Source organism: Callorhinus ursinus, unplaced genomic scaffold (genome assembly GCF_003265705.2).
Source record: "Callorhinus ursinus isolate GAN/ISIS: 27379988/994484 unplaced genomic scaffold, GSC_fseal_2.0 scaffold35, whole genome shotgun sequence".
NCBI classification, from domain to species: Eukaryota; Metazoa; Chordata; class Mammalia; order Carnivora; family Otariidae; genus Callorhinus; species Callorhinus ursinus.
In genome coordinates this window covers 4,863,000-4,889,280 of record NW_027397097.1, presented here as the reverse complement: position 1 = coordinate 4,889,280, position 26,281 = coordinate 4,863,000, and the positions used below count along the sequence as shown (strand labels likewise).

Here is a 26,281-nt window from a genome sequence, read left to right as displayed (position 1 = left end):
CTGTGAGCATTACACAGATGCAAAAGGACCCTGCTGACCCTCAGCAGTGGCCCATGCGGGAGGGAAGAAAGGTATCTACACAGGCAACCTGCTCTAACACAGAGAACAGTGAATGCTACGGAGGGATGAAGTTCAGAGAACAAGCTCGGTGCAGCCGTGCAGCCATGGGACTGGTGAAGGCCCCCTGGGGACGGGGCACCCGAGCCTGGAAGGACCGTCATGTGGTGTCTCCGTAGCCGGATGTATGGAGGGAAGAGCAGGCTGGGGACAGGAACAGCAAGAGCAAAAGCTCAGTGGAGGGGAAGTGCAGTAGGCGTTCGGGGAAGGGAGTGTGGTGTTCTCCTTGGCAAAATCAGCCATAGTAGCTGCGGCACGGGGTTCTTGTGGGGGTTACAGCAGATAAGGCATTTAAAGAGCTTTGCGCAGCGCCTGGCGCCCAGCAAGTGCTCACTAACTGACGATGTGGTGACTGGTGAGGATGAAGAAGTAAGGCCTGAAAGGTAACTTGGGGCCGAGTCACAGGGCCGTGCATGTCACCCCGAGGAGTGACAGCATGAGGAAACTAGTGGGGCCTTGGCTTGGACTTTAGCTGGTCCTGTAGTGACTGGGATCTGTTGTGGCGTTTCATAGGGGAGTAATGTGCTTACGGCCGAGCTGGAGGAAGATTTCTCCTGGAGCCTGTGCCGATGAATCAGAGTTGGGGGGGGGGCGGGACTCTGATGCTGGGGTCCTGATGCCACGGTCCAGGGAGAGGAGGCCTTGAGGGCCAAGGGGAGATGACGCAGGGGGACAGAGGACAGGAGGAGGTGAAAGTAGGGTATTTATTGACTCCTCCGCACAGCATTGCACACGGCAGGCCTGAGCCCGCCCGGGCACCTCCGGTGAGAACAGGCCAGCACACTGCGGTGCCAGCACGTTGGGGAAGTGCGGTGGGAAGGATGTGGGCCTCCCGGACTCGAGCTGGTCCTTCAGCCCTGCTTCTTTCCCAGCTGTTTGGCCTTAGGCAAGCCACCTGACCTCTCTGAGCCTGGCTTACCTTGTCTTGTAAGAGAGATACAATACTACCTCCTTTCAAAGTTGTTGTAAGGATTATGGAGAATATACCAAAGCAAAGCCAAAACAACCCTCCAGCTTGTAAAAGGGGACTAATGAATGGTAGCTAATTCTATTTTTGTGACATATGATTAGTTATGGCTTGTGGCTGGGGGAAGGTTTTGTGGAGAGTTCAAAGAAAGCTCTAAGTAGCAGAATTTGGGTTTCAACCAAGCTGTCATAATTACAGTGAACTTAATCATGGGACTCACTAACATGGCCTCATATGAAGAGCAGTTCTTTAAGATCAGGGGTCACCAAACTGCTCCCACGAGGACACGCCCCATGGGTAATGCTCACCCTGAGACACTTGCCAGCCCACAGAGGCCAGGACAGAGATGCAGAAAGATGCAGAGGTTGGCCTGGGAGAGATGATCCAGAAAGAGTTCTTAGGGCCGGTGTAGACCTATGTCAGTCCTAATTCTGGAAGCAGGCAGGGGTAGGAGCAGAGAACTCAGGGTTCTATATTCAGGAACCAGGTTGTTATTGGTAAGCCACATATAAGGGGCTTCAGCAATACTCTGGTCCTGAAGGGTGGGAGGAGGGAGGGGCTGCCTGGATTCTTAGATGGGTCATGGTGGCCACAGCCCCCAATGTGACCCAGGCCAGCCCAAAATGGCTCAGAAGTCAGGTCACAGGGCGCCTGGGTGGCTCAGTTGGTTAAGCGACTGCCTTCGGCTCAGGTCATGATCCTGGAGTCCCGGGATCGAGTCCCGCATCGGGCTCCCTGCTCGGCGGGGAGTCTGCTTCTCCCTCTGACCCTCCCCCCTCTCATGTGCTCTCTATCTCATTCTCGCTCTCTCAAATAAATAAATAAAGTCTTTAAAAAAAAAGTCAGGTCACAGTAGCTGGTTGAACCCCTGGAAGTGTAAAAGCAGGGAGGAGACCACAAGAAACAATATAACACAGGCTTGAGGCCAGAGCAGATGGGTGCCATTAACAGAATCAGGGGGGTCTCAACCCTCCCAGTCCCCTTCTCCTCCCAGGTTCTCCGTCTCAGTGGGGAGCACTGCCACCTACACACCACAATCCTAGATCTCTCCAGATTCCCCTCTGACCCTGGCCTCCCACGGCTCAGCCGCTCTCAAGTCCTGCCCACTTCCCTTTTGACTCAGCCACTCCCGGTCCCCACTGCCACTGTCCTGGCTCAGGCCTCTGCTGTCATCCGGGCTCACGGCACAGTCTCCGGCCTGGCCTCCCGACTCACCTCACCCCGTCTGTGCACCATTCACACTGCTGCCGAAGTTCTCTCTCCCCAAACTAACCTGGTCACATTCATCCTTGGCTTGGAGCCATTTGGCATCTCCTCGTTACGGTCCAGACCATCCCCTCAGCATGGCTGGCAGGACCTCATGATCTGCCCCGTCCCCACAAGCTTCCCCCCGACCACCTGAGCTGTCTGCAGAGGGCCATGTCTCGGCAGCCTCTTCGGGTACCCCTCATTCTGCCTGAAGCCCTGGCCAGCTCCCTGTGCCGTCTGACTCCACTCCAGAACCCACACCCCCGACTCGCTCCCAGGCCGGTATAGGCTCTGTCATGGCTCTGTTCTTACTGTCCTGGAGTAACCGCAACCCTCTGCCTCCCACACCTTGAGCCCAGGGCCTCTTCTTACTCACTTTGGGCTCCACAGAGCTCAGCATCCTGCCAGACAGACCTTAAGCACTCAGTAAATGTGTTGCGAATGAATGAATGAAAGAAAGAAATTGAATGATGAGGGAATGAAGACAATTTGGCAGGGCAGACAAGATGCTTTCGTTCTAAGGATGTTGGGGTTGAGTTGGTGGGGCCCCTAGGTGGGGGTCCAGGCTGCACTGGAAAGGCAAGTCTGCAGCTTGGGGGAGGGTCTCTTAAGAAACTGTGGTCTCTCTGCTCGCAAATGAGCCAATTCCCCTCAGGAGGTCAAATGACCAGCAAGTGGCTCAGTGTTAACCAAACCAGCTTTATCGACTCAGAGAATCTCTGAGCTAGAAGGAATGATAAGGACATTGTCTGGACTTTTTTTGACAGGTGTGGAAACCAAGGCTCAGAGAGGGGAGAGGACTGCTCCACATCTCGTTAGAGGCGGGGCTGGGACCTCATGACTCACAGCCTCAGCCCCTTCTGCCGTCCCCTGTGGCCTCTGTTTGGGCCACTCGTCTCTGAGCCCCAAAGGAGGGCGTTATCAGTGAGGGTGACGAGGGCACTGGAAGAACCTAACCACAGATATTTACACCCTAACTCTTCCTTTCCCACAACACAGCTTCTCATGCCCCCAATGAGAACAGATCCATTGAATGTCATGCACTCAATAAACAGGCTGGACCCCGTGGTCTCCATAAGCAGCCACATGTACTTTACCCTGCTTTGGACCTTGTCCCCATCTAGTCTCCAGCCCTGCAACAGATCAGAAACAGCTAATTGGAATCCACAAGATCCTAACAGGAAAGATAAGAACATGTACACACTGACTCAGAAAAAAGCAGCAGATGGTGGTCATTATGGGGTCAGGACCAATAGCCATTCGCACCAGAGCACGTGAAGATTCTCCTGCACATACTCGGTGCGACATCAGTCCTAACAGTGGCATCCACATTACGTTTGGTACATTTTGCTTATTTGTGATCTGCAAGCATTTAGACATCTCATGAGTATTTTCATCTACAGTGAGTAAGATTGTTAAATTTCTGACAATATAAGAAGCAAGCCCTTTGCTATCAAGGGGAGGAACTATCCTGGAGGATTCTGGCTGACAAAGGGTCTCCATCATGACAAGGCAGGGCAGGGGACTGGCATTTGTCTTTGGCCACGGCACACCAGGCACGCCGTCTAACACGTCTCATTTTCGCACTCTTGACCTCACACACGGCAGGCATTTAATCATAGAGGCTGAACCCGTGCATGACGGAGTGGACTGAGTGTTTTCAGCCTCATTTGCGATATTGCAAAAACGAGGCCCAAAGATTAGATTTGCCTCTCCGTGATCACACAGTGGTAGCTGGGAGCCTGAGCTTCTTCGTCCTATAGGGGTTATTGCCACAGCCTGCCTCAAGGTGGCAGGAAGGAAACCTCGCGCTTCCCCATGAGGAGAAGGGAGTTCACTGCTCAGCCACCCCTCCGTGTGCAGCACCAGCCCCAACTGAGAGCTTGCTGTGTTTGCAGCCCGGTATGAGGAGCACTGCGTCCCCGCAGATCGTGTTTCATATCTCCTATGCTTTCTTTGATTCACAGAAATGAATTCAGAGCGTGGACGGACATCAAGCCCGTGAAACCGATAAAAGCCAGGCCCCAGTACAAGCCCCCAGATGATAAGATGGCTCATGAGACCAGCTACAGTGCCCAGTTCAAAGGGGAGGCCAACAAGCCGACACCAGCGGACAATAAGGTCATTGATCGCAGAAGAATACGCAGCCTCTACAGCGAACCTTTCAAGGAACCCCCAAAGGTGAGATAGATCTTGTGGGGAACCCCTCAGCACAACCTAGAGCCAAGGGGTTAAGTGCAGCAAAGTGTGAGGGCGGGGCTACTGCCCACCTGGCCCAGCCCCCACGGGCTCCTGGGCAATTCCTCCTCTTCTTGGTAACCCAGAGGCTAAATTCAAAGGGAGTGTTAAAAAGGAACAGCGCCTAAAATAAAGCAGCTTGAAGACTGGCAGGTTTTCAGAGAACTAGCTTCTGATTTAGAGAACCCCCCCCAAAAAATTTGCAGAAAATCTCACCTGAGCCCTCAATCCCCCCTTCGTAAAACAATGGCTTTGCCCCTGAAGTGCTGGCCATCGGAGGTATCTCGCTAGCGTCCTCCCCACTCTGCCCCTGCCGCATCCTTGGCTCCAATCCGTGGACACTTCCTTACTCCTTTTTATCCTTCTCCTCCGTAAACACTATGCACCATCAGCTCTTAGTCTGTCACAGAGCACCTGTCTCGTCAGCTGCAAGATGTGTTCCGGGTAATTTGTTACTATAATAGACGGTTTGTGAATGATGTACATTTCTAAGTAACTTCCAGTAGATTCAGGGATTTCCACATAATAACACTACTTTGCCTTATTTGCATCCCAGTACACACTCATGAGGGAATGAGGGGGAGAATGGAGTTGGAGACTCAGCTGGAAGCAGCACCAAAGCTGATTCTGTGAAGTCAAGCCACATGGGATTGTGCAAATATCCACTCTTATCTACAAGAGTAGGAAAAGTGTGAGATCCCTTCCTCTGCTTTTGTCTGAAAGTCTTACACTGAAGTCGAGTTTCCTATCTGGCCCAAGACTGATTTATAGGCGAGGTAGGAAACCAAGCCAGCTTGAATGGACTCCTCCACTTGGAGCACTGAAAATTCCACGTTCCATGAAAGCCCTCAGGCCCGGGAAAACCAAGATGTACAGGTCAGAGGTGACTGAAAACCCCTGGACCTCCCTGAATGAATGACCTAGCCTGTGAGGCCCAACAGCATCTCTGCCCATCTTCCACAAACAAGGTGGAGCCCAGGACATAGTGCTGGCTTTGCACAAAAGAAGACTCAAGGGGAGGAAGGAGGGAAGTTTGGGGAAAGTAAATCCAGAGATGGAGGGCATATTGCGGGACCATACACAGTGGCCCCAGAGTTCTCAGGAAAGAGAGGGCCGGGCCATCTCCTGGGAGTAGGGGGGGGTGGGTGGCAGAGCTAGAGCCGAGGGTTTGGGGGGAGTGGATGGGCTGGAAGGGCTGCTCTAAGGAAAACAATCCAGGGAGCCTGCAGGAAAGGAAGAGTGGATGGTGGGCAGTGCTGAAGGCCTCTCTGAGAGGAAACTGCCTGGCCCATTTCTCCACACAAGCTCACCTTCCTGGAGACAGAAACAAAGGAAAAGTCCAGTTTATACGGTGGTATAAACCCGTCCGAATCTCTGCATCTTCTATCAACAAAGGTTTATTTCCCATGAATACCCGTCCATCATGGGTGGCCACAACCCTACCCCTTGCCGCCTCTGCAGTGTGGCCCTAGGGTGACGGAGAGCCTCCCTCATGGCCGCGGAGCAGAGAGCCCTGGGAAGCATGGGCTGACCCTCCCGTTTCCGCTGGAGGTGACCCCTAGCCCTTCTGCTCACATTTCATCGACTAAAGCAAATCCTAGGCCTGCCCAAGTTGAACAGAGTGATGAGTGATGAGGTATAATCGATTCTCCCACAGGGAGGGCAGCAGGTATTGCAAAATGCTAACATCATCCACCACCACGGTGGTTCCGTGGTGATAGCCTCCCGGCCGGGCTGCCACTGTGGCCTGTGAGCCTGTGGCCACAACGGACCAGCCGGTTCAGAAGCCGGATGACCTGTGTCACTGAAAATACTTTAGACGCTGTGCTTCCTCGATGTCAAGTGTCATCACGACAGTTACCGTTGAGCTAATCATGTCTTCTCTCTAACTTCTCTCTCCCACTCCCTCCCTTTCTGTGTTTCTGTATTTGCGGTCTGTCTGTCTGTCTCTCCAAGCAGGTGGAAAAACCTAGTGTTCAGAGTTCCAAACCAAAAAAGACCTCAGCGAGCCATAAGCCCCCGAGGAAGGCCAAAGACAAGCAGGTGGTGTCGGGCCGGGCCTCTAAGAAAAAGAGCACGGAGGGCCCCAGTGCCACCCAACCCGAAGACAAGGAGCAAAGTAAAGAGATGAACAATAAACTGGCTGAGGCTAAAGAGTAAATTTCACTGCATTTTCCTTTTATTCTTCTTTCCTTTTTTTTTTTTTTCTTAACCAACCAACAAAAAAGGCCACAAAATTGCTTAGAGGTTTCTCATCTGCCTTGGTCCTGAGTGTTCCAGGAGCTCTTTGGTTTGGTTCCTTTTGATGGAGGAATGCCGTCTCCAAGCCCGAGTGGCATGCCTCCTCTCCAAATCGAGAACGGCCGGGCTAAGCGCGGCGCAGGGGTCCATGCCGCGGGGCCCCCGGAACACCAGGAACCCCGGGAAGCGTTGCTCCCCGGTTGTGCCTCCCACAGCAGGTGAGACTGCTCGTCGGCTGCCTGCCGAGGGAGGCAGGCAGGCCTTAGCACGCAGAGGCCCTTCCCAGCGGCTGGAAGTCTCTCGGTCATGCTTGGGAATGCCCGTAGGGTGCCCGCCTCTTCTCCCCCAAGGTCTGTGTCAGGGATCAGTTCTGAACTTTAGGTAAATGTGTTCTTTTCCAAAATTCAGAGGGTTATCGTGTGCTAGAGAAGCTCGCCTTTGGGCTTCAGCGATGGACAGCATTTGTGGAAATATTTAAAAAGCAAAAAACCTCGGCCTTAATGTCCGTAAGATGAATTGTGTCTGTTAAGTTCCAGTAATTTTTCTCATAGACTTTTCTGTTAGAAACGTGTGACTACATTTAGTTTCCTATCAGTGGGCTTGAAATTGTATGCCAAGCGATAAATATGCCACTGATGACTCAAAGCAGGCCAGGGTGTTTTAGGTACGTTCTAGACGTCTTAGGAAGATGAGCACGGCGTGAGGAGACTGTTCTCCTCTGTGTACCCAGTTTGGAGAGCAACTGGTTACAGATGACTGAGGAGGAAAGTTCAGGGGGCAGGGGTAGTGTATTGAGAACGTGGCTTCCTTGCTTCTGAGAAACACAAGGTGCGAAGTCGACGCCATGCCAAGCATGGCGATGTTCACTCTCCCTTCCTGAACTGTGTTTGCTCTGTTCCTCAGAGAAGACAGAGGATGCTGAGCTTCAGTTAGTGGAAATGTCTGTGACTTAGCTGAAGATTAGGAGAGTTCCCTACTAAGTGATTAGCAAGCATTTTTGACCTCACTGATGAATAAAAGCAGCTCTCACCGTGTTGTGTTTCGCGTGTCTGTGTGGCCAACGCCCCCGGGAGTGGCAAGGGGCACCTTAGTTGTGCTAGAGTTGTGTTGTAGGCGGTAGTCAGAGAGTTGTATAAAGACCCCTAGTGCTCATGAGGGAACCCAACATACCTACCGGAAAAATTACATTTGCAAACCTTGTGACGTGTACATTGCTCGGTATGCTTTGTTGCCCCTGTCCTTGAAGTCCTTACTGTTGCTGGCCCCGTGACATGGCTGGGCTGTCGTCCGGCTCCTCACCGCGGCGCTCCCTTTCGGTCCCTGTGGTGTGGAGGAAGCAGGGCTTCCCCCAGTCCTCTCCTGTTCTGACCATTCAAGCAGCAAAGTCTCTGTTGGCGCCATTTTGTTGGTCACCCTGGGGCTGATGGAGAAGTCTTTCGCAAACTCGTTGAGCGTGTGCTTTGCGGGCCACATTTGTTAAGAGAACAGGACTCCTAGAAATGAGGCGCTCAGCCAGGCCCACCGTCATCTTCCTTTCTATCTCAGGGCGTGGAACGGAGAACTTTTGAAGAAGGTAGAAAATAGGAGTGAGTTTCAGTGCTCGTGCATCACACGTTTTGATGCCTGTCTGGAAAGGACCAGAGCAGACCTCAGTACTGATTCTAGCTCTTTGCTCACTAATCTTAATGTTAACCAGAGAGCTCTATCAACATGATCTTAACTCTGTCCAGAGAATTTGCCAATGTATGTTCGTTCTCTTGAGGTCTGGCATTAGTCAGGCGTGTTGATGTTAGCCGCAATTTGGATTTCTCCATAGAACAGTCATATATGTTTTGCAGATCAAGTAAATCAAACTTTACGATGCACAGGGGAACGTTCGTTCCATATTCGCGACCTGAATGCCTGTGTGCCAGACACCGTGCAAGACGTGCTGGGTGTTACACATACATCTGTCTCCACAGCAGCACAACCAGAAGGATACATACGGCTTGATCTCGTGTCTGATTCAAGTTTGTTCGCCCAGATTGTAGTTTCCCACCCACCTTGCAGCTCCAGGGACTGAATTTCCAACCCTGCCCCACCTGCGGCTTGAGACGTGACCCATATAATGTCTTTTCGACCCTTCAGGCTCCCCGTCTTTTTAATCCTGCGACTGGGAAAACTCTTATTTGTAGTTCACTTTGACTCTTGAATGTGTCACTTCATGGCAAGAAACTTCCTTTGATTTCTACTGTTTACACATAGAACTCAGCCAGTGTTATTCTGCATCCCAAACGTACTGATTGAAACTGATTCTGGTTTCGCAAGCAGTGTTTCCGTTTTGCCTTTCCGAAGATGACCAAGCTTCCGATGCCTGGCTGTCCATTTTTGTGGATTTCCCTACCGATTCCTGAGCTCCCCTGGCAAGAGAGCAAGGCCTGAAGCTTTCCTATTGTCTGCTTTGCTTGCCTGCAAAAATAATCCCTAAAGCTGTGCGTTGGCTCCCCAAAGTTTTCTGTTATCTGCTGGTGCTTCCAACCGGTCCGTTCTACCTTTGCCTCTCCAAGGCAGACAGGAAGTGTCTAATTACGATTTTGTGGCCTGGGTTTTGTTGCATACCACAGATTGTCTATGTAATGTGTAGCGCACACCTCTCTTGGTGCTATTTCATTCCTGCTGTTAGTAAGAAAATGACAAAAAATATTCATGTATAGCCAATTGATTGTGACGTGCTTGTGGTCTGTGCTTGCTCAGAAACAAACAAACAGTTTTTTTTTTTCCAAGTATAAATAAATGCTAAAGACGAACACCACTTTCTTGATCTTATTTCCTTGGTAAGGCCCAGCTGAGTAGGTGAAGGAATCAACCTTTGCCATTTGAGCCACTCTCCACGAGATGAGCTGTGCCCTGCAGTTTTTCTGGGGTTCTCCCTAATGCAGCTTGACTCTTTTAGATTGCCTCTCAGATACTAATTGCAAGCAGTCAGAGCTAAGTGTTGGGAAAGGCGAAGATGGACCAAGAGACCCACTGGCCAACAAGGTAGTGTAACGTTTTGATCCCATGTCGCTGGGGATGAGTGACCGCCTGCGCCCAGCACCGCGTTGCCGCGCCGGGAGGCTGGGTCCTGATTCTCCACCCCCCTTTCCGTCATCCTGCAGGACTGGTGGTTCTGGCTTTTTCTCCTCCCAAGAGATGGTAGAGATGCCTTCACTAACTCCTTTAATCCGGTCATTGTGAAGGTTCTACCCTCTGTGGGCTGGCTCGCTGTGTGGGTTAGGGGGAAAGTCTTGTGCGTGCCTAACACGGGGGAGCGGAAACAGCCATAAGAGCGGTCCAAGGAAGGTAACAACAGACTAGGTAGCTGGTTGCTCATATGAAGGACAGGTTTCTTCCTACAGGAGTGGGGAGTCAGAAGGCTGCATCGGGGAGGGAACCTTGGAGAGTGGGTGGGTTGTGGGTGTGCAGGCCATGTGGGGCAGGCCTACGGGCAGGAGAGCAGACCTGGGAGGGAACCTCAGAGCTAGGGCCAGGTTTAACCGCTTGGATAGCCTTCTGCTAAAGTGGGAGACAAAAGATAATATACTTTTAGTATGGGATCCCTCTTCCTTTTACTAACATGTGTTGATTGAATACCTATTATGTGCCAGGCACTGTGCCGGGCACTAGGGAACCAGGATGACTGAGACCCCACCTCTGGTCACTGTGGGGCATGAAGGAGGAGCCTGTTCTAGCTGGTTCCATGGATCAGGGAGAACTTCAATGGATGAGCAGGTGATGACCAGGTGAACAGAGTCTGGGGTGGCCAAGGCGTGCCAGACAGAAGGAGCTGCAAGAGCAAAGGTGTGGAGGGGTCCAACACCAGGTGAGCTCAGGTCCTGGGGGAGCAGTTCACTCAGGGAGGGTCAAGGCAAGGGCTGGAAAGTGGCAGAGACCGTCATGGAAAGTGGTGCCATGTGAGTGGGCGGTTACTAACTGGGACCTCCATTCCATACACCCAGATTTCACCCCCCCCCCGACCTTTGCATGCTCCCTGCCATCATGCTTTTGGCCCTTACCTACATATCGGGCGACAACCACAGGTCCTCTCTTGCTTTAGGCTGGGAGCTCTAGGCTGGGACTTTTATTCTACTTCTGGTCCCCAATTTCTGTGTTTTGGGGAGAAGCCATGGTGGGAATCAATCAAGGGTCGTATATATGAAAACCCACTATATATTTGTTTTCCAGATGAACAGAAAACATTCCACCCACCTGCCTGCTTTTGTATAAGGCAGAGAACACAAAATTCTGTTTAATAAATACAACATACATAAGGGCCTATTATTCAGCTCTTTTGTGATCCGTTAAAAATAGTTTTGGTCAAAACCAGGGACTGAGAGAAGTAAAAAGAAAGACAGGAGAAAAACAAAGAGGTAGAAGTAGAGACAGAGAGGGGAGAAGACCACAGAAAAACACACTGATGATAAGCTGAGAGAAAGTGAGATGTACTCAGAGTCAGAGAGGCGGCACGGACCCGGGAACAGAGCAGGCAGGAACGTGGAAAGAGAGCCTTGCTAGCTTGGTGTGACCAGCGCTCAGGCCTCACCCAGGGCCGCGGCCTCTCCATGCTCCCTGATGCTGCCCCAAGCCCAGGAGGCAGATCTATAGCTCATTACTTGTGTCGCCTCCCCAAACAGCTCACAAAATTAAAAGCAGACCTCTAGTTTTAAAATAGGTCATTATTGCTAAATTAGCTATAAGCATATTGTCATTCTTCCCTACAGTTTGTGTGTTCTTATGAAATCCTTCTCTGTTTGTTTGGGTTTTTTTCCCACTAGGGTTGAAAAATTTATAACCTGCTTCTCCTAGATTTGGGAAGTGTTAAGTCCCACTTCACAAAGGCTATAAACTCCCTTAACGTGTCATCGTGGTTTCAAGGTCCTTTTACCGCTAAGATGTCTTAAAGCAGTTTACGTTTCCAAGACCACAGGTATAAAAGTTTCTTCCAGCAGGTAGCCTGTGGACCGTCTGCAGTTAAGGCGGGGCCCCATCCCCGCGCCCCCCCCCCCCCCCGAGCCCACTGACAGGAGAGGTGCGGTCTCAAAGGAATGGAACGAAACCTTTCTTAGACTCGCCTCTTACAGAGGCAGGCACATAGCCCAACCTCCTCCATCACCCTGCCACCTGCTGCACAGATGCTCCGAGGAGGAGAGGACCGAGGGTGAAATGACCCACAGCGGACACTAAATACGGGTCATTTCAGGCCCTCCCCCTTCCTTTCTCAGTGCTTGGAAGGTCCGTGTTCACGATCTTTCTGATAGTTCGCTTTAGGTAATCTCAGACAATACTTGAGTTTGATTGGGGCAGACACTCTGAGAAGAAGGTTTTTGTTTTTTTGTTTTTTGTGGGGTTTTTTTTTTTTTTTTTGAGAAAAAGGCTTTTAAAGGATTCTAGCTATGGATTCACCTTGAGTCCACGGACCTAAGCAATATTTTAACAATTTACATTCATTGACTGCCCACAAAGCGTTTCTTTCTGTGCCATTCTATTGAGTTCTCCTCATGTGAAGCAGGTGTGTGCCCCAAGTATAAAAGACAGAGAAGGGAAGGTCAGAGAGAAGGGAAGCCTGCATTGAGCCTGGGTCTTCTGCTCCGCAGCCTGCACTGCTTCCCGCCCTCACCCGAGGGAGGCCGGGGCTGGCCTGAGGTGAGTCAGGCTTCAGACAAGCTGTACTCTTAACTAAAACTACACCCACACCTCACAGTGCCATCGTCTGGTCAGGCCACTGCAGGCCCTCCAGCAGGCTTACCTAGGATCTTCTTTAAATCATGGGACCCAGATACAAATAGGGGGAATTAAGAATTTGATCCGGTCTCCCCACACAACTGGCTCAAACATCCCGACTGAATTGACCAACTGTCTCAGCCAAATATACAGGTTTTCTCCTTTGGGTACTAAATTAACTGCCTGGGTAACTAAAATGCATGGTTATTGAACACAGAATGATCCAACAAATTTTTCATTCATAAGAAATGTATTTGGTACTGGAGATACCAAGATAAAACTGGTGTCCATTTCCTGAGGCACTGGATCAGAGACCACCATTTTGTGCTTTTTACTTCAAACAGTAGAACTGAGCTGAACTCTCTGTCCCTTGTCCTCATATAAATGGTCCCCAACTGCTTGTTAACTTGACATTATCAACCCAGACATCTTATCTGGGGCCAAGGGAGCCTCAGATGCTGAGGTAAATAAATTCCTGCCACTGCTGCTGGTTTAAGCTGCCAGAGAGATCTTTAGAACATGCAAATCTGACCCTGTCATCCCCTGCCTTCAACCATCCGTGGACTCCTTGTGGCCCACAGAAGCTTATCGTCCCCCCAGTGCACCATGCTGCTTCTCACCTCCATGCCTTTCCCCACGCCGCCCCACCTGCTCCGATTGCCCTTCTCCTGCTTCTCCACCTGGCTAACTCATCCTTCGAGACTCCGCTCAGGGGACAGCTCCAGGAAGCCTTTCCCGCACCTCCCAGGCTGGGTAAGATGCTCCCTGTGTGTGTCTTCATCACAGAACTCACCACATTATACTGTGCCACTTGCTTGTGTGCGTGTCCCCCCACTAGACTGTGCTCCCCCAGGGGCCAGGACCGGCTCCTTCTGTTCACCTTTGTAGCCCTAGCTGCTGGCCCAATGCCTCCCTCAGAGAATGTCTTCTAAATTGTTTGTTGAATGAATAATGAGTGAGTGAATGAATGATGATATTCACCATCTGCCTCCATATTCACCACGGCGCCACCGCAAGGCTTTATTCTGCCTAATAATTGTCTCTGCTCACCTGAAAGGGGTGGTTTCAAGAGAGGTCACAGCACAGATCACAGAGCAGTCGATGGCTGGTTTTACAATGGCCAGCCCGCCCCTGTTCTTTACGTAGCCACTTTTCTCTAAGCAGACCTGACTTCAAAAAATCATAGACTCTTGGTCACAGGGTAATCTTAAGAGGTCAGCTAATCCCGCCCCCTGCCCAATGCAGATCGCCTAACTTCATGATGGCAGAGAGGCATCCCCATGGGGAGGTCTCTTTAGGAAGAAGGACGGAATTAGAGCCGACAGGCCTGGTTTTCAATCCAAGATCTACTCTTTACTAGCTGTGTGACCTTGGCTGAGTCTCTTAATCTCTTTAAGCCCCAAAGAGATAACAGTAATACAAGTATCCATCCCTCTCCAAATCTGTTTGGTTCCCAAATCCAGAAAGTAGGAGTTTGGTCAGCAAGGGACACAGTATTATTTGAATCTTTTGATTCCAGCGTTTAGGATAGCAGGTGGTAAGAGTTCTCATAGCTGGTGATACCTGCTTCTGATCTGCAGGACTATCTGTTATGAGGACCCAATGAGGGTGCATGTGAAAGCCCACCGTCAACTGCGAAGTTGACAATAGTTCATTTCATGGATGGTTTTGTCAACAGTTAATTTCACGGATGGTTTTCTTGACCCCCGCTGACCACCCTGGGTCCCAACGGTGTGGTGGCTGGAGCCACATGTGGTAAAACCACTCCCTCTGTCACACAACAACCTGAGATAGAGTCCACCTAGTGCTGGGTCTTGCTGCCCTCCCTCCCCCAGCGCTTCCCCGGCCCCTCCTCTTTGGGCACACCCTGTAATCACCGGGTTCGGATTCCATTTCCGCAATTACACATTCGTTCTAATTGAGCCCCTCTGGACACATGAAACCAATTTTGATTAATGGCTCTAGATCCCATCCTTTGCTTTCGATGGAGTGGGAAGAAAGGACAGAAATTGATTTGCAAGGTCCCGGGAGCACAGAGCTAGACCAGAACTGAGCCTGTGTTGTCTGGTTGCCTTAGTTCAGCACTTTCCATTTTAAGAAGGGTCATTAGCAGGATTATCAGCTTCTTGGAAGCCCATTGAGACGGTCCGTGCTGTCTTTACCTTTGCCTTCTTGGCGTTAAAACAACCAAGGATGCGTTTTGAAATTCTTATTATACAATGGGGAGGCTATTTGGGTTTTTTTTCTTAGCAGATTGTATCTAGAAAAGCTATTTTAACAGCAAAAAGGGAAACAGCAACAACACAGGGCAAAACACCTAGTCATCGAGCGCCCCGGGCGACCATCTCCCTGTGCTTCACAAGAACGCACCTGCTGCAGGGAGCCTGGAGTCGTTGGCGGGGAAGCTGAACCGGGAATCTGGCCCGGGTCCGTGGTTCCGTGCTGGTAGAATGCAGAGTTGGCACAGCCTCGGGGAAGGGGAAGGACGTTGATCCGGCCCTCACGCCCTCGTCCTCACTGAATCCTCACATAAGGCTAGAGAGTTTGGAGGTCTTTACGGATAAAGAAATCAAGACTTAGTGATTAAACGGCAAAGTCACACAACTTGTAAGGGGTGGGCCAGGATTCAAAGCCAAGTTTGGGTTACTTAAAACCCACTCTTTGTCCAGATGTGGGGCCGTCTCTCGGATTTTGGTTGTGAAGATGTCCTCCTCCTAAAATAGCGGCCTCTTTGTCTTGTCCTGTCCCTGCTCCAGATCCTTCAAGGACCCTAGGTACTCTCATCCTCTATGGGACACGAGTCATGTGAAGGTCCCAGATGCTGTTTGATCCGCACTGTTGCTACCCCTCCTCACCTTCCGCCCGGCAGCCCCCCGCCCGCACCCAGAATGAAGCCTTGTGGTGGCAGTATTTTTCCTAGCTGTTCCCCCTGTGCTGATGGGCCACATCCGGGTGGACTCTGGGGGGCTCTAGGCTGGTAGACTGATGGGCAGCTGTGCAGGGCTTACAGGTATGGGCGTAGATGGGCGCTCTCAGACCAGGATGCTCTCCGACTGTCTGGGACTATCTTCTTTACAGGGTCTGCCGAACACCAGGTGGTAAGCCTGGGAGAGTCGTCGTGTAGTGGATGCAGGAAGGGCCAAGGTGAAGGGGGACTGGTTGCTGGGGGCCTGGCCCCCAGAGAGGCAAGTCTCTCAGGAGATGCAATCGGGAGCTTAGAGCTGGGGACCTGCAGAGGTCAGCAGCTCCAGCCTCCTGCACCATGGTGGCAGAACAGGTCAGGGTCATCTCGAGCCAGAGCTCTGCGGAGGAATTTGGAATCTCTCTAGCTGAAGTCCCATCCCTCGAGGATATTGTTGTAGAGAGGAAAGAGCTTGACTGAAGTCTGTGCTCCTTGGTTAAAGTCTTGACATCGCCACAAATTCACTCTGTGACCTTGCGCAACTCACTTCCCCTTTCTGAGCCTTATTTCCACCCACAGCTGGAACATGGGGGGTGCGGGTGACACCCCGGCCCACCTCCCCCCCTGCCTGGCCCACAGGGCTGCTGTGAGAATACAATGTGCCACATTGTATGTCAAGCCCTGCTAGAAAACCATCAAGAAAAGGACAAAAAGGTGCGAACACAGTTAAAAATAGGACGGGATTTGTGTGTCAGGTAACCGTGGCTGCTAGAATTTGATCTTGTGTGAGTTACGTTTACAACTTCTCACTCCTACCCTGTGCCCACCCCATGCCAGAGTCTATGCTTCTCCACTCAATTCAGTGGCTCGGCACATAGTAGGCATTTATTAAATGTGCATGGAAGGAAGGAGGGAAGAAAAGGAGAGGGGAGGAGAGAGGGACGGAGGGAGGGAGGGAGAGGTGAAGCGGACCGCCTCCCCCCCCATCCCCCAGTCTGGAGAGAGAGCTACAGAGCAGTTGGGCTGCTGTGAGCAGGGAGGGCTCTGTGCGAACACCGGAGAAGGAGGACTGGCCCCTGGAGGTGGAGGGCTTCCCTGAGGAGGTGGCTCTGGAACTGAATCTCTGCTTGCTGAGGAGGCGAGGGGCTCAGCTGGGGAGGGGTGCCGGGCAGCAGCGCTGACGAGGCTGAGAGGAAGCTGACGCAGCCCAGAGCCCTGGGGACGGAGCTACGGACCCCAGGGCAGAGGCGCTGTGTCCTGCTTGGAGGCCACACCTGCAATATCACTGTCAGCTCCGGGGGTCATGCTTTCCAAGGGATGAGGAGCCCACCTAGATGTGGAAACCAAACATCTGAGCAGTTGTCAGGTGTCTACTGCCCAGAGACCCCAGAAAGAAGGACACAGCTGCTTCTCCCTCCAGATAGCCGAAAGGCCGTCCGGGAGCAGGCAGCATGGCCTCCTCGGAAGGGGACCCGGCCCGGGGCAGGAACGGGAGGGAGTGGAGCCCACAGAAGCAGGGTTCTGCTCGGGGTCTAAACACTAGGCCCCCAAGGGGTGGGCAGTAGAGGGGCCAGATGGCAGGGAGACGGGCAGTTGAGGGCTCGGGTCTGTCCTTCCAGCCCTGGACACCTTTGATTTGGCTCGTGAGGAGTTGTGCTTTCATAGAGCAGCAAGGGAGGACTTCCCCAGCGAAGGGACCTTTGGGCCTCTCTGGTTGGAAAGCCACAGGCCGGTGAAGGCTTCGGGCCGGGGCGGGTGGGGTGCTGGCTTTACGGTGTGCACCGTGTGCTTATGGGTCTGTCCTTGGCTCCGCACAGGGGGGCTCCTTACGGGCCCCGGTATCATTCAGTCTTGTGCCCCCAGCACAGGGCCGAGCCCAGAGTGGGGTGCCTCAGCCAACTTTGTCCAGTGAATGGATAAAAGAGAAAAAAATAGAATAAAGGGAAAAAGCTACACACCAGCGATTTGTTACACAAATCTCTGCAGGTGCTACTATGAGTCCGACCCCAGATACTGGTGATGCGAAGATGAACAAAACAGCCCATGGGCCACAGCAGGAGAGGCAGGTCACCACCGAACACCATGATCCTTGCTAAAACAGAGGCTACCTGGAGTCTGTCGGTGAGAGAGGCAGGAGCTGGAGCTCTTGTTTTGAGAATGCCTTGTCTCCTGCAGATTCTTCGTAAGAATAATGAGCCTTTCAGAGATGGTTTCTTGGTACTCCCCCTCTAGTAGCTGCATTTCCTATACAAGCTTCCTTGGAAGCTCTGTTTATGTCCGGGAAAAGCTCCTGCATGAGGCCCATGCGGGCAGACAGGAGGAGAGCAAAGCCATCAAATTGCCCCATCCACTGTCTCCCCAACCTTCTGCCAGAGCCCCTGAGGTGCAGTTGGCCTGGGCCCCGGCTCAGCCCCTCCTGTGTGTCTTTCCTTCCAGTGAGTTTGCTCCATCCCCTCCCACCCCATCCACTACGATGTTGAGAGGCCTCTGTTTTAGTCCCGGACCTGCTATCCATTGGCTGTGTGGCTATGGGAGAGTCACTTGCCCACTTTGGGCCACTTTCTATCTGCAGAGTAACACAGTTGGACTAGATCACTCAGTCCCTCTTTGGAACTAACATCTACTAAACGTCACCCATATTCCAGGGATGATGCCGCGTGTGTTCACATATACTAATCCTCCCTAAAAGGCGAGCACTGTAATCCCCATTGTATAGATTATGGATGCTGAGATATAGAGACTGGAATGCCCATGATGAGATCCCATGGGCTAGAAAGGTCTGCATTCAAACCCAGCTCTTGTGGCCCCTAGCCCGGCCCGTGCACTTTCTTTCCCCCAGCAGGCTGCTCTTTACATTCCAAGAAATGATCTATGTTAAAGCACCTGGCCCCAAGCCTGACACATGGTTCCTGCTCAGGAAATGGGAGTTTCTTTCTTCCCCAGGGCTTTTCCAAGCTGTGGAGGCAGGGGGTTCATGGACAGGGCCCTCCTACATGAGCACTGCCCCAGCTCTGGGCTGCTTTGATGGTGCATCAGGAGACAGTCCAGGGAGGAAAAAAAAAGGAAAACAACTACATGGGTGGATGATGGAATTAGAATTGTGTGCAAGAGCAGGAACCAGCAGGAGGGAAGGAGGCCCTTTTTCCAAATAATCTTGGGCAGGGCTCCATAATCCTGCTTCCAGACTCTGATAAAGCATAGATCCAAAGCCAGTGCGTGTGTATCCAGGAGGCATTGCCTGTCTCCATGGTAACAGGACGAAGGGCAGAAAATTAAGTTCCTAAGACTTAGGATGTCTCATGTAACCTTGGAACATTAAATTTTGCAAACAGGACAGAGCCTGGCACAGAAAGGCTCTCATCTGTTCATTCGACAAGTATTTAGTTGGGTCCTTTCCTTTGTTTTAGGTACAGACGATACAGTGATATGCAAAGGCAGCCTGGTCCTGCCCTCTGAATGCTTCAGTCCAGTAGGGAAAACATTAATCCAGAAGAATGCGGGTCCTGAGCTGTGTTAAGGGGTGGTGGAGGGCCAAGGACTAGGAGAGCCTGCAGCAGGCGACCTGGGTGGGATCAGGGAAGGCTTCCCTGGGAAAGTGCTCCAGTGAGCTGAGAGATGGGAGATGAGTACACATTAACCAGGGCAAGAGGGAGCAAGAGAATGTTCCGGGAGGAGACAACAGCACATGCAAAGCCAGAAATGGAAAGGAGCAGGGCATACTGAGGAACAGAGCAAAGTCCTGGGAGGCTGGAGGGGACATAGAGCCGGGAAGGCAGTGGGAGCAGGCTTGTCAGCTAGGTGGGGCCATGTGACAGGCTTTACTCTTTATGCTGAATGCAAGAAGCCATTTTGGAAAGGTCATTCTGATTTCTGTTTGAAGAATGGATTGGAGGAGGAGATAAGGCTACCAGTTAGGGGGCTGTGACAATGGTCCACAGAGATGGTGGCACGGGGTGGGCAGGGAGGGAGGGAAGGTCGTGGAAATACTGAAGAGAGAAATGTTAGGAGCTGGGACAGGTGGTTCCTGATGGATTGGGTGAAGGTTTTAAGGAAGAGGGAGACATCAGGAATGACTCTGGGGTTCTAGCTGGGGCCATGGGATAGATGATGATAAAGCAGGTCTCAGCAACAATAATTTGTAAATCTTCCCATTTGATCTTCTTTGTTGCTGGCACTGTGCTGGGCCCTGGGGCTGCAGGCCGGGAGGATGAACTCACGGTAGAAGGGGAGCTGGGGGAAGGGGGGAGACTGACATTAATGGGGGCATGTGTGAACGTGGGAGAGACTGTAAAGTGGTACAGCGAGGGAAAGCTCATTCGGGGAGATGTCACCAGGACCTTGTAAGGAGATGGGGTCTGAGCAAGCGGATCCGCCAAGGACAGACAGGGCGAAGCGGGTGAAAGGGTGCAGTCCAGGCAGCAGGAACAAAGCAACAAAGCACTGGGGGTGCACAAAACAGCACGGGCTGGCCAGACAGCAGTGCACGGAGGGTGAGTGTGCAGCGCTCGCCGCCCCTCTCCCTGCCTTCGTCCGGGGCTGCCGTGAGGGCCCATGGGCTGCAGTAAGGAGTATGTGAGCATCTGTGAGAAGCCGTCACTGAACTTAATGGGAATGGACTTTACCGTGTGATGCACTCTACAAATGTCAAGAATTGTGATTTCACATCCCTGCCCAACAGGATCATCTGATCCTCTGTTGTTACGGTTCCTGAATTTTGTATTGTTCTCCCCATTTTATAACTGAGGTCTATCGTAGTTGAGTAATTGCCCACAATCTTGCAGGCGATACGCAGCACAGAAGCCAAGATGAACTCAACGGGTTATTCTAGTTTATGAGAGGGTACACAGGCTGGGAGGGAGAGGCTCCTGTGGCATGTGCTGTCCCGAGAAGATCTGCAGCTGGCTCAGGGCTGCAGATGTGGTTGTGCAGGTTAGGCCATGCTCAAGGACAGCTGGCCCGTGCGCTGAGCGGGGCTGAAGGCAGCCCATCTCCACTTGCCAACCGGCTTCCACCCGGAGGGCTCGGCTTTGTCTGACTCACACAGAAGGCACTGTGCGTCTGGCTTCTGCCAGCCTTACTGGGAACAGTGGGGCGTTTTTACAGATGGGGACACTGGCAGGGCACCATGGAACGAAGTGATGGCCAGTCAGGGTCACCGTGAGTTTTATGTTGCCCTCGAGGGTGCTTCTGTTCATAGGAATACCAGCTGAGGCTGCTTTGGTTTTATTGTTTTTTAATTATTTTTTTTTAAAGATTTTATTTTAAGTAATCTCTACACCCAGTGTGGGGCTCGAACTCACAACCCTGAGATCAAGAGTCGCACACTCCACCGACTGAGGTAGCGAGGCGCCCCAAAGCTGCTTTGGTTTTAAAAATGAATGCTTAGGGCGCCTGGATGGCTCAGTCGTTAAGCGTCTGCCTTCGGCTGAGGTCATGATCCCAGGGTCCTGGGGTCGAGCCCCACATCGGGCTCCCTGCTCAGCGGGAAGCCTGCTTCTCCCTCTCCCACTCCCCCTGCTTGTGTTCCTGCTCTCGCTGTGTCTCTCGGTCAAATAAATAAATAAAATCTTTAAAAATAAATAAATAAATAAAAATAAAAATGAATGCTTAATTTATAAAAGTAACACCTTAAAAATCTAGTAAAGTTCAACAATCTCTTGTAAGGAGGATTTTATAACCTAATTAATTCAGTTCGCCTAAATAATTTAAATTAAATTATAAGTAATTTAAAATAAACTAAGCTTAAAATATAATTATCGGGTTATCATAAAAGTTCCATCGTTGTTTTCAAAATTTATAAAATTGTCCTATATCTTTCAACTTAAATCGCAAATCTAAATTAATTATTCCATTACACATTTTATATTGGAATCACAAAGCTCATCTGTTAGATATCCTAATACGCCAAATTATTTTAAACATCACAAATATTTTCAAAATAAATCTACACAGACATTTCCTTAACTTAATACCAAAAAAGGGTAATATTGTAGACTTGATTTTATCATTTCCAATCTTCATTCTAAACCTTCCCATGAGTAAGGAAGGACACTTACTAAGGAAACAGGTTCACTAGCGAAAGCGATCTAGGGTTGTTCATCCAAGCAAATTTGGGGTTAGTTAGCTGACAGGTGGTTGAGAGGCTCATTCAACGGAAATATAGGGCAAGGCATGGGAGCTAAGGCCTCAGACATACAGGGAAGTGCACTTTACCCACGCTGTGGGGCTCTCCCCTGTTTCATCTCCATACCAGCCAGGGACGCCAAGTCCATGTCCTGCCAGTGAGGGAGGTCTTGCAGGGCAAGCCCCCAAGATCAAGTTAAGCTCTGCCCCCTTTTGTGTTTCCTACCTCAGCTCTGTCACCCCTTCAGGATGTTCACTACCTGATAGGATTCATCTATTCGAATTCCTGCTTGATTCTATTCTGAACCGGGCAGTTTTTATTTCCTCTTCGGCCAGCCACCAAGTATTAGACATATTTTAATGCCATCCTTGGATTCTGCGTACTTCTCGAGGCCTTGCCTGGCTCTGCCAACACTAAGGTCCCACTGATGGCAGCCAGCTGTGTCCATCTGGCTCTGTGTCATGCTGAGCCAGGGAGGCAACCTAGCCCCTGTCTGTCCACTGTGATGCTCAGAGCCATGCAGAGGGACTGACAGAGAGGACTGAGGACACATTGCCTATGCCAATGTGTCCTCTGCTGAGAGATGCAGGTCCCCAGGTAGCTCAAGATGCTAAATACAGTAAGAAGCTTCTGGATCGGGATGACATGTCAGAATAAAAATAGTCCAAATATGTGTAACTTTACTTCTAAGTCAATAGAAAAATAATGGTAATATTGCATAGTAATATCCTGGGACAAGGTGCTAATGATCTCTAATCATACATTCCTGAGTAAATATCATTATATCCAATGAAATAGATGACAAACTTGAGGCCCAGAGAGAGGAAATCATAGGGAGCTATGAAAGTGTGAGCAAGTAGGGGTCTTATTGGACCAACTTTAATAAGCAGGTAAGAAAGACAGTCCTAAAAGCTAATAGGAACTGGGTTTTTTTTGTTTTGTTAAAGATTTTATTTATTTGACAGAGAGAGAGAGAGAGAGGCAGCGAGAGAGGGAACACAAGCAGGGGGAGTGGGAGAGGGAGAGGCAGGCCTCCCGTGGAGCAGGAAGCCCGATGCGGGGCTCGATCCCAGGACCCTGGGATCATAACCTGAGACAAAGGCAGACGCTTAATGACTGAGCCACCCAGGCGCCCAGCTAATAGGAACTGTTAAAATGCCAAAGTGGTTTTAAGCATAAAGACTTGATTGGCCACAAAGTATAAAAGAGTAATAACAGCTACGGTGTACTGAGCAGCGACTGTATGCCGGGCACTACAGGGGACAGAGCACAGGCCCCAGGAGTGGAAAGACCCAGACTCTAGAGTCCATGCAGGTCCCTCACTTTCCACATCACTTGCTATCTCGGGACCTCAGTTTCTTCATCTGACAAGTAAGGGTAATAACATCCATGCAGCTTCATGGGGTTGCTGGGTTGCTGAAATGAGCTCTGAGAAGTGATTTGGAAGGTGGAATGTGCTGGAAGTGTGCGAGGGTCTCAGACACCGGCTGAGTGGCTGCTCTTGGGTGGCAAATTCAGCCTGGCCTGCAAGGAACGAGTGTGCATTCTAAACTAGCCTGGCGGGCTCTGAGTGTGGCAAGGTTTGCCCTTGGTGTCAGCGATGTCGCCTGCTCTCCACCATGTGGATGGGCCAAGGGGTGAGGCGGGGGTCCTCAGTGAATCCTGGTGAGAGGCTTGGGCTCGGCTGCAGGGAAATCAACCCCAGGGCCTTGGAGTGAGGGCAAAGGCCCAGCGACAGTAGGCGGAGCCAGAGGCGGGGACAGAGTGAGGGGAGCAGAGTCTCTTCACTGCCAGAATGGGGAGCCCCAGCCAGTCACCTGCCCAAGATGGGGGCAATGGCAGTGGCACGGGCAACAATGTGGCGCATTGTAGACAGAGAATTTAAATGCAGTGATAAAACCAATGGAAAGCCAGTCTGCTTTTTATTGTCACCTTGTGTAGGTGATTCTAAACAATGTTCATGATAAAACACTTTTCCCCTTGCAGGAACAGCGGTCGGAGGGACATTCCCCTGCCCTCTTTCTTGTCCCTCTCCACAGTCAGCCCTTAACAAGGGACGTGGGGAGGGGAAGGAGCCTTGGAAGGCCCGAGAAGGGGGCCAGGGCGCAGGCGTGGGGGGCCATCTGAGCAGACAGCTGGGACAGGCTTGCAGAAGGGTCCCAGCTACCACAGAGGCCGGAGGAGCAGCCTGGGTGGAGTGTGGGGTGGACAGGCTGCTGTGATACCCACAGGAAGACTCTGAGTCCTGCGCCGGTACCACCTTGTCACCCGGGTTCCACCCTCTGTGCCACGCGCAGGTTATAATCAATTGGCAAGCACATTGAATGACTGATTCCTGAGCCCGCCCCTCACCCCAGCCCACATTCTGCACTAAGAACATGGAAATCAGATTCTCCTCTCAGCTCTCCAGCCAGAGCTGCCCTGCCCAGGCTCCACTAGGCCAAGACTTATCAGGCAATCTGTGCTCTGCCCACTCCTTGGCCTGAGCTCGGGCCCTCACACTGACTACCTCTCTCTCCTCTGCAGGAGCCAGGTTGAACTCGCCAGTGATTCACGTAAGAATCGAGGTCCTATAGCCACAGAGCCAGACAAGGATCAAAGTCCCGTGGGCCCAGGGCCTCCGAAAGATCAAGGTCCTGTGATCCAAGAGCATCCAAAGGATCAAGGCCCCATGGCCCCAGAGCCTCTGAAGGGTCAAGCTCCTGAGGTCTCAGGGCCTCTGAAGGACCCAGGTCCCATGGTCCCCACGCCAGTTAAGGATCAAGATCACGTGGCCCCTGAGCCTTTAAAGAATGAAGGTTCTGTGATCTCCGCACCAGTAAAGGACCAAGGTTCCTTGGTCCCCATGCCTCCAAAGAATCAAAGTCCTATGGTTCCAGCAACAGCTAAGGATCAAGGCTCCATGGTACCAGAGCCTCCGAAGGAGCAAGGTCCCATGGTCCTGGCACCTGTCAAGGATCAAAGCCCCGTGGTCCCTGAGCCTGTGGATCAAGGTCCCATGGTCCTGGCACCTGTCAAGGATCAAAGCCCTGTGGTCCCTGAGCCTGTGGACAAAGGTGCCATGGTCCTGGCACCTGTCCAGGATCAAAGCCCCGTGGTCCCTGAGCCTGTGGACAAAGGTGCCGTGGTCCCGGCACCTGTCAAGGATCAAAGCCCCGTGGTCCCTGAGCCTGTGGACAAAGGTCCCATGGCCCCGGCACCTGTCAAGGATCAAAGCCCCGTGGTCCCTGAGCCTGTGGACAAAGGTCCCATGGTCCTGGCACCTGTCAAGGATCAAGGTCCTATGGTTTCAGAGCTTCTGAAGGATCACAGCGCTGCAGTCATAGCACCTGTAAAGAAGGAAGGTCCTGTGCTCTCTGAGCCTGTAAAGAATCAAGGTTTAGCAGTTCTGGAGCCAGTCAAGGATCAAGGTGGAGCGGTCCCAGAGCTTCCGAAAGATCACGATTCTGTGGTTGCAGCACATGTAAAGAATCAAGGTCCTGTGGTCCCAGCAGTAGTCAAGGATCAAGGCCCCGTGGTCCCAGAGCCTCCAAAGAATCAAGATCCTGTGGTCCCTGAGCCTGTGAAGAATCAAGTTCCTATAATTCCAGTGCCTCTGAAAGATCAAGACCTTCTGGTGTCACCACCAGCAAAAGACCAAGGTCCTGTGGTCCCCGAGCCTCTGAAGACTCAAGGTCCCAGGGGCCCCCAGCTTCCCACTGTCTCGCCTCTACCCCCAGTCATGATCCCAACTGTCCCCCGTGCGGAATATACTGAGAGTTCCCCTTGACACTCACCCCTTGACATGCCAAGGAAGGAGCTGACCATGGAAGTTCTCCCTCCCAGGGGCGGCGAAGACACATATTTAATCTGCATGAAACACATACTGTATAGTCTTGCTGGAATCTAATAAAACTGGTCCCTCTGGCTCAGCAGTGTTTCTCTCTGGTCCTACTTGAGTGTGTATGTGTGTGTGTGTGTGTGTGTGTGTGTGTGTGTGCGCGTGCGCGTGCACTCCCGTACACCGTGCACATTTAAAATTGGGCACGCAGGACTCCGCATTCATCCATCTGGGCCAGACAAGTCTGAGAAATCCCCAGCTCCTGTGAGCAGACAGCATAAGATGGGAGGGGGTGGGAGAGGCTAGGAGATTGGGGACGGGACCCCGTAATGAGGATGTGGGGCAGGACGAACCTGTGTTTCTCCTTCACTCTCACACTCTCACAGCACTTCACTTCTGACACCACACATGGAACAATTATCCGACACCAGCTGGCGGTCCTATCATTCAACTCACTTCTGATACTATCTACCCAGAGATAGTGCCAGGCCCCACAGGTGTTTAGGGCTCAGTTGCACAATACTAGCCCCACGCCCACATTTCAGATGCCAATGGCAAGTCCCAGGTTGTTACTTATACTTCCGACTGTGGGCTATAAACTGGGATTTCCACAACCCCCTACCTGGGTTCAGTAATTTACTAGAATGTCTCATAGAACTCAGGGTAACACTCACTTAGGTTTACTGGTTTATCATTAAAGGATAAAGAATACCGATGAACATCCAGATGGAAGAGATGTGTGGGGTATGGCATGGGGGAAGGAGCATGAAGCTTCTATGCCCTCACCAGGCATGCCACCCTCTCAGTACCTCCAGCAACCCAGAAGCTCTTCAAACCCTGTACTTCGGGGGGTTTTATGGAGGCTTCATCATGTAGGCATGATCC

The 26,281-nt window shown here is 51.5% G+C and overlaps 1 protein-coding gene across 1 annotated transcript in view; it reads left to right on the top strand.

Annotated features, from left to right (window-relative positions):
* Positions 1-25,480, top strand: part of MAP6 (microtubule associated protein 6) — a 71,720-nt gene extending 46,240 nt beyond the window's left edge. The window contains exons 2-4 of the mRNA XM_073879716.1: positions 4,300-4,513; positions 6,530-6,726; positions 24,103-25,480. Coding sequence (XP_073735817.1) covers positions 4,300-4,513; positions 6,530-6,726; positions 24,103-25,345 — 1,654 coding nt within the window. The 3' untranslated portion in view covers positions 25,346-25,480. The remainder of the gene's footprint in view (positions 1-4,299; positions 4,514-6,529; positions 6,727-24,102) is intronic.
* The last annotated feature ends 801 nt before the right edge of the window (positions 25,481-26,281 follow it).